At 62.7% G+C, this 15,092-nt stretch overlaps 1 protein-coding gene across 2 annotated transcripts; it reads right to left on the bottom strand.

The window, feature by feature from the left end:
• Positions 1–6,512: 6,512 nt before the first annotated feature.
• On the bottom strand, positions 6,513–14,648 carry HSD17B8 (hydroxysteroid 17-beta dehydrogenase 8). 2 transcript variants are annotated; one of them, XM_030548035.1, is made up of 9 exons: positions 14,589–14,648; positions 9,451–9,653; positions 9,015–9,131; positions 8,839–8,934; positions 8,520–8,605; positions 7,996–8,080; positions 7,331–7,373; positions 7,027–7,101; positions 6,513–6,703 (listed from the first exon to the last, which is right to left on the bottom strand). In XM_030548035.1, exons 1-9 carry the CDS (start codon positions 14,632–14,634, stop codon positions 6,687–6,689), a joined length of 768 nt encoding a protein of 255 aa, XP_030403895.1. In that variant the 5' UTR covers positions 14,635–14,648; the 3' UTR covers positions 6,513–6,686. The 2 variants fall into 2 exon arrangements, with proteins under 2 accessions (XP_030403895.1, XP_030403896.1); XM_030548036.1 differs by lacking the exon at positions 7,331–7,373.
• Between the last annotated feature and the right edge of the window lie 444 nt (positions 14,649–15,092).

Genomic DNA, 15,092 nt, shown 5'->3' with positions numbered 1-15,092 from the left:
GACCCCCATGGCCCCTCCCCCAGAGAGACCCCTCAAGACCCTCTGGAGAGACCCTCCCATCCGCCCTTAATGGGACCCCCATGCCCCGTCCCCCAGAGAGACTCCCCAAGACTCTCTGGAGAGACCCCCTCGAGACAGAGACCCCCCGTCCCCTCTTAATGAGCCCCCATGGCTCCTCTCCTAGAGAGTCTCCCCTCTGAGAGACGCCCCCAGCCCCCAACAGAGACCTTCCCCAACGCCCCTTCCCCCAGTGCCCCCCAGCCCTGTCCACAGATAGGGTCTGGCCCCAACAGACACCCTCGGACCTGTTTCCAAAGGGGTTTAACCACCCCCCCGTCCCTCCCCTTCCCCCCCTCGAGAGACCCGCCCCCCCAATCCCTCACACTAGGCAGAGCTTAACCCCCTCGAACGGGACCCCCAGCCCCCTGAGACAGAGACCCCAGAGTCTATTCCCTGTAGCTGCAGGACCCCCCTCACTGTTTCCCCCACGTGTGATTTACCTGCCATTAGCCCCCCCCACACCTCCATCAGGGTGACCCCAGAACTTGGGAGCTGGGAGGGCTGCAGGTTGGGAGTGAGGGGCACTGGCAGCGCTGGGGGGGGCAGGGGGAGCCCAGGGCTGGGCTAGCAGGGGCCTGGTTGGAATTGAAGGAGACTGGGGGGGTCGGGGGCTCAGGAGTGCAGACGGGGTGAAAGCAGGTGGGAGGGTTCCCTGCCAATGCCCCCTTCCCACCACATGTCTCTCTCACCCCCGTCTCCTGACCTGACCCCCCCATTCACCCCCCTGGGGACAGCGGCTCAGTGTTTGCTGCAGGGTGGGGGGGGGCGGGAGCGGTGGCTGCTCCGGGTGTCTCTGCCAGGCCTTTGAATGGGGCTGGGACCACACAGGCTGCACCCCCCCCCCCCGCCCATTGTGCCCAGTGAAAGGGCCCAGAGGAGCGGGGGTGGGGGAGTTAGCGCTAGGGGGGGAGTTGGGAGGGGCTCACACCAGACACAGGCAGAGCCCCACCCACCCCACCCCGGGGTCTCCCCTCGCCTCCCTCTGCCCCTGGGCTCTGCTCTCAGGCCCTGCCCCCTAGAGACCCTAGAAATGGCCCCTCAACACTGTGGGGGGCCCTGTAACCTAAAACCTGAGCCACCTGCATGCCCCCATCTGTCAACCAATCAGGGAGTGTCGCCTTCACACCGCTGGCCAATCAGGTCATGACAAATCCATATCTCCCCACCTCTTGTCCAACCAGAATGGGGAGGGGGCGGGAGCTGGCAAGTACATTCAGCCAGTCGGGTCTGTGACCTTCCCTAGCAGCCAATCAGAGGGCGCTGTCTATATTCCCTGCCATCTGCCAACCAATTATTTGCACCTGTATTTGCACCCCTACCCCTTGACCAATCAGTTTTCAAATGGTGAAAGTGGGGCGGGATAATCCCCAGGTTATGGGTTGCCACCTGCCAAGGTTGGCCACTGGGCTCCATAGAGATAACGAGATGGGGGGTCAAAGGCCAGAGGTCATAGGGGCTGACAAGTTTGGGGTTGATGAATGAGAGAGGTTGGATGGGGAGAATCACCCGCCCTGCTCCCCCGCCGAGTCAGCCAATCCCTGCCCTGGGGCCGGGTGGGAGCTGGCGCCCCCTAGAGGGGAAAGGCCCCTGCCCTATTCCCTGCCCCCCTGAGCCAGCCAGTCCCTGCCCTGGGGCCAGGTGGGAGCTGGTGCCCCCTAGAGGGGAAAGGCCCTTGCCCCATTCCCCACCCCCCAAGCCAGCCAGTCCCTGCCCTGGGGCCAGATGGGAGCCGGCGCCCCCTAGAGGGGAAAGGCCCCATTCCCCCAGGCTGTGTGGGGTGCTGTGGGGGGTCGTGCCTCCCCATCTCCGCCAGGTGTCGATAGGAAACCCCGGCTCACGACGTCCACACTCAATTCTTGGGCACAGACACAAGAATTGCGTTTGGACAATCAGGAGCAGGCGTTCAGTGCAGGGCGCAGGCAGAGCCAGGGGCTGGGGGATATGTGGGGGCAGCCACAGTGCAGGGAGGGGTGTGAATGACACCGTGAGGGGACGATTCACACACGTCACCTCCCATGAGCAGCGAGACCAACTCAGACGACAACATGCTGATAAGTATTTGGGCTGAAACAGGTGTGATCTGGAGTTCAGATCAGTGTGAACTCAGACACAATATCACATGTATAAGCCATTATACAAACATGCCAGCTCACACGTGTCACATTACACATCTGAACTGGGTTGGAAACCCATAGACTTGCACATGGGTGAGCTGTGATGCAAAGACGTGAATTCAGACACACTATATAATCATACACGTCATCACACACGATCACACACACGCATCACACACCATACACAAGCATATATGTGAACACACACACACACAGTGCCTGATGCAAACATACATGAACCCACAGTAAATGAGTCTCTGTTGTCAATAGAGTTGTCTAAACATGTGAATCTATATGTGCAAACAGGACAATCAACACAGGTGATTCTTGTCATGTGACCTCATATACATGATTGGCTACAAATGCACATAAACCCGCACACTCACACGCGTGTGATCCCTGGCATGAACATGTGTCCATTTGAACATGGCAGTCATGAGCTGTTATACAAACAGGTGTTAACTCACAACTATACATGTGAGCTGTCATATGTATAAACTCAAACATAGGAACTGACACATGGGATCTGGTCCAAACACACATGGAATCATGGGTAACATGAACTCACACACGTATGAATTCTGATGCAAACCTTTGTTAACTCACATATATGCCCTCATGCCATCCATGAACCAAAACCAACCAAACAAAAAAGTGACCTTGTGTGGCAAAGACATGAAATAAAAAATAACCATGAACCATGATGTAAACACATGTGAGCTCACCACCCACATGCATGTGCATACATGACCACAAACACATGAAATCAAACATGCTCTTACATGTAGGAGCTCTTCAAACATGTGAGCTCATTCACGTGAGTTCACATATGCATGTGATATAAACTGACCACAGCTGAGCTCACAGACTTATGAACAAGGCTAATTAACACACACGAACTCACATACATTGTCTGGCACAACTCTGAGCTCCCATGCAAAGCCACATGACCTCCAACACACCCGAGCTCACAAGCAGCACAGTGTCTGACATGAGTGCACATGGAATTGCACAAGTGTCAATGTGACTTCACAAGAACTCGAATGCAGACATGCATGAACTCACAGATAAATGTGATCCAACCTTGTCTGATCAGAAATAAACATCAATTAATGTGTTCTTATAAACACACATGAGCTCACCATTAAACATGGCATCTACTTCACACGTGATCTACACGTGGCTTCACACAAGTGTGAGCTGTGCTGTCAGTACATGTGATCTCACATACATGATCCTCTACACACATGAAAGTAAGTGTGGAGGTACACAGACACACACACAGACACATACACACGGCTGACACATGCCCACCTGAACTCAATAACCATTGTGACCTGAGTCCCACATATGAACCCAGATATCTTGTGAGCACACATGGATAATCCCAGGAATTCACGTGTGACCTCAGGAACTCACCTGTTACCTCCTAACACACACACACACACACTCTTAAGGAAAGCAGGGAACTCACCTTGTGGACCCCAATCCCTGGCACCCAGACATGGGACGTGGACTGGTGTGTGTGTGTGTCTGAGACAAACCAGCTCGGAATAGTCACTCGGGATGGTCCCAGGACAGGGGGGTCCCCAGGGGATCAGTTCTCCCCCCATTGAGTGCTGAGAGGTCCCATGGGGGATTCCCCTGGATAATGCATGTCACTAGCTAGCACCCAGGACATCTTACAACTGACATGCTAATATGCAGAACCCCTCCATCCCACATGCCTGACACACACTAACACACCTCAAGACATGGTAACACACAGGATACCCTCAAGCAACACGCTAACACACAAACACTGTAAATCCCACACACTAGTGTGCAGTGCATGTCACAACCCTCATGCAACACACATGGACACAGACACCGCAAAGCTCTCAGCGTGTCAGAGACCTGATTCCTACACAATAGCACAGGCATGTACACATGCTACCACATGAGACACACGGGACACCTTGCAGCCCTCCCAATAACACAGAGGACACCCGAAATCCTACATGCTAATGCACTGCTGGCACACACCCAGACACATGTGGACCCCCACCAGCCCTCACACTACCCCAAACACACAGACATATGTGCTGGCATGTGTACTGTACAGCCATCCCCACACAGAGACACGCTAATACACATGGAACGCCCAACAGCCTGTCTGCTAAACACACATGGTGACCCAGGCTCCCACACGTTAACCCAGCCAGCCCGACTGCCACATGTGTGACATGCATGTTAACATGCAGGACTGCCCTCAGCTGATACAACCCAGAACATACCGGAGCTAACAAACCCACAAGCTAACACAAGCTTCTCCACCTCGTCCCACCCCCCCGCAGCAACGCCCGTCTAGAAACAGGTGGGGAGAGACAGCTGGGCAGACCTCCGCCAGCCCCCCACTCCTGCTCCCAGCCCCCCAACTCCCACCCCCAGGAGCTGGGGGTGTTTCCCCATCAAATACAAAGCGGAAGGTTTTGCAAAGTCCCTGGCTGTCCATCCGTTCCAGGGCAGCCGTGGGGGGCTGGAGGGGGGGAGGTTTGACACCAGTTCCCCCCATTGGGGTCAGTGTGTGCTGGGGTGGGCAAACTCCACCTGTCGCCTTCCTAAATTCCACCTCATGGGGAGGGAGAAAAGAGGTTAATTCCTGCTTCCCTTCCTGCCCCCCCAAATCCCTCCCAATCCAGCCCCCTATTCCTTCCCCCACTTCCCTGCTCACTACTCCCATCCTGCTCCCCCATCCCTACACTCTACCCTGACCACTCCCATCTCCTGTGTCCCAGCCCCCTCACAGCCCCATTCCTGCTCCCCCACCCCCAAATCCCCCCACAAACCTCTGCAGCTCCATTCCCGCTCCCAGCCCCAAATCCAGTCCCCTCCCCCCCAGCCTCAGACCTCCAGCCCCAAATCCCCCCCAGCACCCATCCTGTCGCCTATTCCTGTCCCCTCTGAATCCCCCAGCCCCTGTCCACCGGCTCCCTCTCCTCTGGGGGCTCCGCCCGAGCCCCCCTCATGAGATGGGGTGTCTGGTTTTCTCCCGCCGGCCCCTCCCATAGCAGCTAAGAGGGGGTGCTGCCCCCCATCTCCCTCCACTCATTCCCCAAGGGGGGGCGGGCAGATTCCCCCACCCCTCCCCGAACCCCGTCCTGGGCTCTGTGCGCTGGCTCCGTCCTGGGTGTGTGAGCTGGGGCAGGCTCCGGCCGGACCCCCCCCGCAATTCCCCCCCCCGAGGGGCCAGGCAGCTGGGCCACAATAGGCGGGAGGGGGAGGGGGCGGGGGACCCTCCGGCCGGCTGAATAGGCTCGAGGGAAGCTGCCTGAATGGGGATGGGTCCGCCCCCTTCCCTATGGGGCGCGGTGTGTGTCCCCCGCCGCCCCCCGGCCCGGCAGCCACCCAGGGCGGTGGGGCGGGGGCTCAGACCACCCCAGAGGGGCAGAGACCCCCAGCTCCACCTCACTTGGGGGGCAGGGCCAGGGGCTCAGACCCCCCCAGAGGGGCAGAGACCCCCAGCTCACTTTGGGGGCAGGGCGAGGGGTTCAGCCCCCCAGAGGGGCAAAGACCCCCAGCTCATTTGGGGGGCAGGGCCAGGGGCTCAGCCCCCCAGATTAGGGCTCAGACGGAGGGAGAAGGGAGAAGGGCTCAGACCCCCAAAGCCCACCCCACACACACACTGGTTCTGACACACGAGGGTCCTTCCCTCCCCTCTGCCCCCTTTGTGCGCGGCTCCCCCGCCCCCGGCCGTTGCCCTGAGAGATGGGGCCATGAATAGGAGGCATCTTCCCCCAGCGACCCCCCCCACCCGCCCCGCCGAGACAAGGGGGCGGAGGCTTCAAACAGGAGGGAAGCGTGTGGGACACAGCCCCCTCCCCTCCCCAAAGACAGCCCCCTAATCCCCCTGCCCCTCCTCCCCACAGCCCCCTCCCATCCCCACAGCCAGACCCCCAATCTCCCTGCCCCTCGTCCCCACAGCCCCCTCCCATCCCCACAGCCAGACCCCCAATCTCCCTGCCCCTCGTCCCCACAACCCCTTAATCCACTTTGCCCGCAAACCTCTTCCCCTCCCCACAGCCCCCCACAGTACTCTAATCCTACAGCCCCCTCCCCAATATCCCCACTCCTCCCCTCCCCCCAGCTCTTATACCCCCAGGCCCCAAATCCCTGCCCCCCACCTGTCCCAGTCCCTCCCCTTTTCCCCAGCCCCAGGCTCCCCCCACCCCTGTGGCTGCAAACCCCACACGCGCACCCCTGCCTGCTCTAACCCACTAGACCCCGCTCCTCCCCCAGAGCTGAGGATAGAACCCAGGAGTCCGGGAGCATCAGGGAAGAAATCAATGGGAGACGGAATCAGCCTGGTACAATCAGTGTTTTATTTTAATACGCTGCCCCGGACCCCTCCAGCTCAGCTCCGCTCCCCAGATCCTGCAGGGCCAGGGGCTTCCCGGGGGCAGCTCACAGGCACTTGGCAACCGCTGCTTCCCCCAGCAGTGGGCGTGTGTCCAGAGACCGGGGGCAGATCCATCAGAGAAAGAGACCCCCTGCGACAGAGAGAGAATGAGGGAGCCCCCGATGGAGGAGGGAGCCCCCGACTGTCTCCCCCCGCTCCCTGGTCTCTCTGTTCCTCCCGCTTTCCCCCCACCCCTGCCCCTACTCCCACGCACCCCATGTCCCTGCCCCTCCCCTCATCTCTATCTCTCACCCCATCCTCCCGCCCTCCTGCTTGGTCTCTACTTCACTAGCCTCCACTCCCCTCCCCAAGCGTCCTGGCTCCCAGCCTTCCCTGCTCTAACCTACCGGCCCCACTCCCCTCCTAGAGCTGGGATAGGACCCAGGAGTCCTGGCTCCTGCCCCCCCCCCATACCTGTCACCTCCACACTGGCCCCTGTTATGTAGCGACTCTCCTCTGAGGCCAGGAAGACGCAGACATCAGCAACCTCTGGGGGCGGAAGGGGGGCGGGTCAGTAACAGCCGCATGTGTGGGGGCCACAGCCCCTTCCCTAATGGGGAGCTTTCTGTGCAACACCCCAAATCAGTGTGCACAGCCCTGACCCCCCCAGGACCCCAATCTATATATGCACCCCCCAGAACTGTGTCCCACACCACTCCTCCCCACGCCCACAGATCCAGCCCCCCTGCACAGGGAACCCTGAGTCAGTGGGTCTCACCTTTGGGGTCCCCGAGTCGTCCCAACGGCACCATCCCTGCAAACTGAGCAGCGGGAGGGGAGGGGTCAGAGATGACAGGTGAGCATGGAGCCCCCCTGCACCCCAGGGGAAAGAGGGGAACCAGGGGCAGGGCGTGGAGTTGCAGGGGCAATAAGGGGTTATGGGGGTAATATGGGGTTATGGGCTGGGTGCCTCAGGGGAGATAGTGCCCCCTCACCCCATGCACCACTCCGAGGAAGCTCATAGCCCCAGATAGCTCTGTCCAGGGCACTGCTCTGAGGAAGCTCACAGCCCCAATATCCCCCATCCCCTAGGTTGTGGAGCAATGGGGGTACTGGGCAGGAATAAGGGGTGCAGAGGGATTGTTGGGCTTGGTGGGGAGGAGGGAACTGGGGGAGGTATGGGACACAGGGGCCTGTGGGGGCCAGGGTGGTGGGGGAATAGGGCTGTGCTTGTGGATAACGGGGTAGAGGGGGACTATGGGGCTGAGGGGAATATGGGTCAGGGGAGTTGTGAGACAGGGGGATATGGGGCAGAGAGGGGTTGTGAAGTCCAGGGGGAGGCAGATACGAGGCAGAGGGGGCTGTGGGGCTCAGGGTAATACAGGGCAAGTTCTCTGAAGGGAGGGGGCGGGGAGTTATGGGGCCCAGCCCCTCTGGTGTTACCTTCTGCAGCACTTTGGGAGGCATCTTGTCTGTCATGGGGGTGGCGATGAACCCGGGAAGCACCACATTACAACGGATCCCAAACCTGCAGGGGGGACCATGGGGGAGAGGGCAGCCCTCCTGCCTGGTCACCACAGCTCCCCCTGGCCTGCTTCCCCCAAACCTCCACCCCAGCCCCGCATCTTCCCAGCATAGCCCCCCACACCATTGCCCTGCCCCACAGCCTGCCACCCTACCCATGATTTGCCCTACTTTTTCCAGGCCTCCTCAGCCTGCCCCCCAGCTGCACCACCCAGCCTGTATTCCCAGCCTACCCCGCAGTCCCCCACAGCCTGCCCCCTTGCCACCCTGCAGTCCCCCCCCAGCCTGCCCTGCCCCGCCTTCCTCCCTTCAGCCTGCCCCCTTCCCACCCTGCAGTCCCCCCCCCGAGCCTGCCCCGCCCTCCTCCCTTCAGCCTGCCCCCTTGCTGCCCTGCAGTCCCCACCCCAGGCTGCCCCCCTGCCATTTGGAGTACCCAGCCCCACCTGGCCAGCTCCTTGGCAGCGGTCTTGGTCAGCCCCTCCACACCAGCCTTGGACGCTGCATAGCTCACCTGCCCCAGGTTCCCCACCTGTCAGGGAGAGGGACATGTGAGTACAGGGCACTGCTCCAGGGAAGCTCACAGCCCCTATTATCCCCCCAGGGCACTTCTCCAGGAAAGCTCACAACCCCCACTATCTCCCCAGGGCACTGCTCCAGGGAAGCTGACAGCCCCTATTATCCCCCCATAGCACTGCTCTAGGGAAGTTCACAGCTCCTATTATCACCCCAGGATACTGCCCCAAGGAAGCTCACAGCTCTCACCTTGCCCACGATGCTGCCCATGTTGATGATGGACCCCCCTGGGGCTCCGCTCTCCACCAGCCCCCGCGCCACAGCCTGGGTGACCAGGAAGGTTCCCTGGGGAGAGGGGGGGTAAGTTAGCTGGGGGGGTTCCAGCAGGAGGGGTTCTGCCCTGCCCCCATCCAGAGACCATGTACCTTGAGGTTGACTTGGAGCACCTTGTCGAATGCAGCCTCTGTCTGCTTGAGCAGGAACTCGTCCATGGTGATCCCGGCGCAGCTCACGCAGACCCGGGGCGGGGTGGAGAACCGGGCCTGGGGACAGCAGGCGGTCAGGGGGCCTGGGTTCTCCCAGAGGCCAGTAGGGGCTTGTGCTTAGGGTGGGGTGGCGGGGGAAGGGGTCAGGGGGCCTGGGTTCTCCCAGAGGCCAGTGGGGCCTAGTGGTTAGTGTGTGTGTGTGTGTGTGTGTGTGAGTGAGTGAGGGAGGTGTCAGGACAACTGGGGTCTCAGGGAGGGCCTAGTGGTTAGAGTCGTGGGGTGGGAGCCAGGACTCCTGGGTTCTCTGAAGGAGAGAGGAATCAATTGGTTACAGTAGGGGGAGCCCGGACTCCTGGGTTTTCTCCATCCTCGTTACCTGGATCCGAGCCATGAGCTCCCCCACGCTCTGGGCTGAGCTGACGTCTACCCCAAATGCCTCGTGCTCCCGGCCGGACTCCCCACGTGGCAGCCCCCGCACTGTCTCTGCAGCCCCCGCTTCATTCTGGTCAGCCACGGCCACCAGCGCCCCCTCCTCAGCCAGCCGGGTACAGATAGCGCGGCCAATCCCGCTGCCCCCGCCTGCCATGGGGGGAACCAGGGTCAGAGATGGGGTGGGGGGACCCACAACCCCTCCAGGGACCCCCAGAAACATCCCCTGCAGATGCCTATACCAATTCCGCTGCCTCCCCCCTCCCCAGCTGCCATGGGGGGAACCAGGGTCAGAGACGGGGGTGGGACCCAGAACCCCTGTAGGGACCCCCAGACCCCCCCAGATACCTATACCAATCCCGCTGCCCCACGCGCCTGCCACGAGGGGAACCAGGGTCTGAGACAGGGGGACCCAGAACCCCTGTAGGGACCCCCAGACACACACCTCAGGTACCTATACCAATCCCGCTGCCTCCCTCCCGCCTGCCATGGGGGGAACCAGGGTCAGAGACGGGGGGGACCCAGAACCCCTGTAGGGACCCCCAGACCCCCCCCCAGATACCTATACCAATCCCGCTGCCACCCCGCCTGCCATGAGGGGAACCAGGGTCAGAGACGGGGGGGATCTAGAACCCCTGTAGGGACCCCCAGACCTCCCCCAGATAACTATACCAAACCCGTTGCCCCCCCCACCTGTCATGGGGGGAACCAGGGTCAGAGATCGGGGGACCCAGAACCGCTGTAGGGACCCCCAAACACCCCCCCAAGATACCTATACCTATCCGCTGCCCCCCCCCCCGCTTGCCATGGGGGGAACCAGGGTCAGAGAGGGGGGACGACCCAGAACCCCTGTAGCGACCACCAGACACCCCCCCCAGATACCTATACCAATCCTGCTGCCCTCCCCACCTGCCATGGGGGAACCAGGGTCTGAGACGGGGGTGGGACCTAGAACCCCTGTAGGGACCCCCAGACCCCCCCCAGATACCTATACCAATCCCGCTGCCCCCCGCGCCTGCCATGGGGGGAACCAGGGTCAGAGACGGGGGTGGGACCCAGAACCCCTGTAGGGACCCCCAGACCCCCCCAGATACCTATACCAATCCCGCTGCCCCACGCGCCTGCCACGGGGGGAACCAGGGTCTGAGACAGGGGAACCCAGAACCCCTGTAGGGACCCCCAGATACACACCTCAGGTACCTATACCAATCCCGCTGCCTCCCTCCCGCCTGCCATGGGGGGAACCAGGGTCAGAGACGGAGGGGACCCAGAACCCCTGTAGGGACCCCCAGACACCCCCCCCACATACCTATACCAATCCCGCTGCCCTCCCCGCCTGCCATGGGGGGAACCAGGGTCAGAGACAGGAGGACTCAGAACCCCTGTAGGGACTCCCAGACACCCCCCCCCAAGATACCTATACCAATCCCGCTGCCCCCCCCACCTGCCATGGAGGGAAACAGGGTCAGAGACGGGGGGGACCCATAACCCCTGTAGGGACCCCCAAACCCCCCCCAGATACCTATACCAATCCCGCTGCCACCCCGCCTGCCATGGGGGGAACCAGGGTCAGAGACAGGGGGACCCAGAACCCCTGTAGGGACCCCCAGACCCCCCCCAGATACCTATACCAATCCCGCTGCCCCCCCGCCTGCCATGAGGGGAACCAGGGTCAGAGATGGGGGGGGATCTAGAACCCCTGTAGGGACCCCCAGACCGCCCCCAGATACCTATACCAAATCCGCTGCCCCCCCCACCTGCCATGGGGGGAACCAGGGTCAGAGACAGGGGGACCCAGAACCCCTGTAGGGACCCCCAGACCCCCCCCAGATACCTATACCAATCCCGTTGCCCCCACTTACCTGCCATGGGGGGAACCAGGGTCAGAGACGGGTGCGACCCAGAACCGCTGTAGGGACCCCCAGACCGCCCCCAGATACCTATACCAATCCCGCTGCCCCCCCGCGCCTGCCACAGGGGGAACCAGGGTCTGAGACAGGGGGACCCAGAACCCCTGTAGGGACCCCCAGACACCCCCCCTCCCCGATATCTATACCAATCCCGCTCCCTCCCCCCGCCATGGGGGGAACCAGGGTCAGAGACAGAGGGACCCAGAAGCTCTGTAGGGAGCCCCAGACCGCCCCCAGATACCTATACCAATCCCGCTGCCCCCCCCAGCCTGCCATGGGGGGAACCAGGGTCAGAGACGGGGGTGGGACCCAGAACCCCTGTAGGGACCCCCAGACCCCCCCAGATACCTATACCAATCCCGCTGCCCCACGCGCCTGCCACAGGGGGAACCAGGGTCTGAGACAGGGGGAGCCAGAACCCCTGTAGGGACCCCCAGACACCCCCCCTCCCAGATACCTATACCAATCCCGCTGCCCCCCCCAGCCTGCCATGGGGGGAACCAGGGTCAGAGACGGGGGTGGGACCCAGAACCCCTGTAGGGACCCCCAGACCCCCCCAGATACCTATACCAATCCCGCTGCCCCACGCGCCTGCCACGGGGGGAACCAGGGTCTGAGACAGGGGGACCCAGAACCACTCTAGGGACCCCCAGACACACACCTCAGGTACCTATACCAATCCCGCTGCCTCCCTCCCGCCTGCCATGGGGGGAACCAGGGTCAGAGACGGGGGGGACCCAGAACCCCTGTAGGGACCCCCAGACCCCCCCCCCCCCAGATACCTATACCAATCCCGCTGCCACCCCGCCTGCCATGAGGGGAACCAGGGTCAGAGACGGGGGGGGATCTAGAACCCCTGTAGGGACCCCCAGACCTCCCCCAGATAACTATACCAAACCCGTTGCCCCCCCCACCTGCCATGGGGGGAACCAGGGTCAGAGACAGGGGGACCCAGAACCCCTGTAGGGACCCCCAGACCCCCCCCAGATACCTATACCAATCCCGTTGCCCCCACCCACCTGCCATGGGGGGAACCAGGGTCAGAGACGGGGGCGACCCAGAACCCCTGTAGGGACCCCCAGACCTCCCCCAGATACCTATACCAAACCCGCTGCCCCCCCCACCTGCCATGGGGGGAACCAGGGTCAGAGACAGGGGGACCCAGAACCCCTGTAGGGACCCCCAGACCGCCCCCAGATACCTATACCAATCCCGCTGCCCCCCACCCCCGCCTGCCATGGAGGGAACCAGGGTCAGAGATGGGGAGGAACCAGAACCCCTGTAGGGACCCCCAAACACCCCCCCAGATACCTATACCAATCCCGCTGCCCCCCCCGCCTGCCATGGGGGGAACCAGGGTGAGAGATGTGCTGGGGGGGACCCAGGACCCCTGTAGGGACCCCCAGACACCCCCCCCAGATACCTATACCAATCCCGCTGCCCCCCCCGCCTGCCATGGGAGGAACCAGGGTCAGAGATGGGGGGGACCCAGAACCCCTGTAGGGACCCCCAGACCCCCCCAATACCTATACCAATCCCGCTGCCCCCCCCTGCCTGCCATGGGGGGAACCAGGGTCAGAGACGGGGGGGCTCAGAACCCCTGTCGGGACCCTCAGACCCCCCCCAGATACCTAAACCAATCCCGCTGTTCTCCCCGCCTGCTATGGGGGGAACCAGGGTCAGAGATGTGCTGGGGGGGGACCCAGAACCCCTGTACCGACCCCCAGACACACACCCCAGGTACCTATACCAATCCCGCTGCCCCCCCCCCCCCCGCCTGCCATGGGGGGAACCAGGGTCAGAGACGGGGGGGAGACCCAGAACCCCTGTAGGGACCCTCAGACACCCCACCAGATACCTATATCAATCCTGCTGCCCCCCCCCGCCTGCCATGGGGGGAACCAGGGTCAGAGATGGTGGGACCCAGAACCCCTTTATGGACCCCCAGACTCCCCCCGATACCTATACCAATCCCGCTGCCCCCTCTCCTGCCATGGGGGGAAGCAGGCTCAGAGACGGGGGGGGGGGGATCCAGAACCCCTGTAGGGACCTCCAGACCTCCCCCAGGTACCTATACCAATCCCGCTGCCCCCCACCCCCGCCTGCCATGGAGGGAACGAGGGTCAGAGATGGGGAGGAACCAGAACCCCTGTAGGGACCCCCAAACACCCCCCCAGATACCTATACCAATCCCGCTGCACCCCCCCGCCTGCCATGGGGGGAACCAGGGTCAGAGACGGGGGGGACCCAGACCCCCTGTACGGACCCCCAGATACCCCCCCAGATACCTATACCAATCCCGCTTCACCTCCCCGCCTGCCATGGGGGGAACCAGGGTCAGAGACGGGGGCGACCCAGAACCCCTGTAGGGACCCCCAGGACCCCCCCCAGATACCTATACCAATCCCGTTGCCCCCACCCACCTGCCATGGGGGAACCAGGGTCAGAGACGGGGGCGACCCAGAACCCCTGTAGGGACCCCCAGACCGCCCCCAGATACCTATACCAATCCCGCTGCCCCCCACCCCCGCCTGCCATGGAGGGAACCAGGGTCAGAGATGGGGGGAACCAGAACCCCTGTAGGGACCCCCAAACACCCCCCCAGATACCTATACCAATCCCGCTGCCCCCCCGCCTGCCATGGGAGGAACCAGGGTCAGAGACGGTGGGACCCAGAACCCCTTTATGGACCCCCAGACTCCCCCCGATACCCATACCAATCCCGCTGCCCCCTCTCCTGCCATGGGGGGAACCAGGGTCAGAGACGGGGGGACCCAGAACCACTCTAGGGAACCCCAGACACACACCCCAGGTACCTATACCAACTCCGCTGCCCCCACTCCCCGCCTGCCATGGGGGGAACCAGAGTCAGAGACGGGGGGGGGACCCAGAACCCCTGTAGGGAACCCCAGACAACCCCCTGCAGATGCATATACCAAATCCCGCTGCCCCCCCGCCGCCTGCCATGGGGGGAACCAGGGTCAGAGATGGGGGGAACCCAGAACCCCTGTAGGGACCCCCAGACACCCCCCCCAGGTACCTATACCAATCCCGCTGCCCCCCCCGCCTGCCATGGGGGGAACCAGGGTCAGAGACGGGGGGGGCTCAGACCCCCCCCAGTCCCCAGGGCCCCTCCCGGGTAGCCCCGCCCCCGAGCGCCCCCTGCTGGGTGCACCTGTCACCAGGGCCAGCGTGGCGCGGAGCCGCAGCGGGGCCGCCATGACAGCGCCGCGAGGACCATAGAGCGGGGGCGGGGACGGGCCCCAGAGACGGCAGCTCTAGGCGGGAACTCTATGGTCAGAGTCCTCCCGGCCCAGAGTGCGGGAGCTGGGGCAGGACTCCTGGGTTCTCTCCCTGCTCGGGGGTGGGGGGAGGATTGGGAGCCAGGACTCCTGGGTTCTCTCCCTGCTCGGGGGTGGGGGGAGGATTGGGAGCCAGGACTCCTGGGTTCTCTCCCCCCACAGGGATGGGGCGAGGATTGGGAGCCAGGACTCCTGGGTTCTCTCCCTGCTCGGGGGTGGGGGGAGGATTGGGAGCCAGGACTCCTGGGTTCTCTCCCCCCACAGGGATGGGGCGAGGATTGGGAGCCAGGACTCCTGGGTTCTCTCCCCCCACAGGGGTGGGGGGAGGATTGGGAGCCAGGACTCCTGGGTTCTCTCCCTGCTCGGGGGTGGGGGGA

The sequence above is a fragment of the Gopherus evgoodei genome, unplaced genomic scaffold (assembly GCF_007399415.2).
Source record: "Gopherus evgoodei ecotype Sinaloan lineage unplaced genomic scaffold, rGopEvg1_v1.p scaffold_80_arrow_ctg1, whole genome shotgun sequence".
NCBI lineage: Eukaryota > Metazoa > Chordata > Testudines > Testudinidae > Gopherus > Gopherus evgoodei.
Note: the sequence above shows the minus strand (reverse complement) of the source record. Positions and strands in the feature narration are given on the sequence as shown.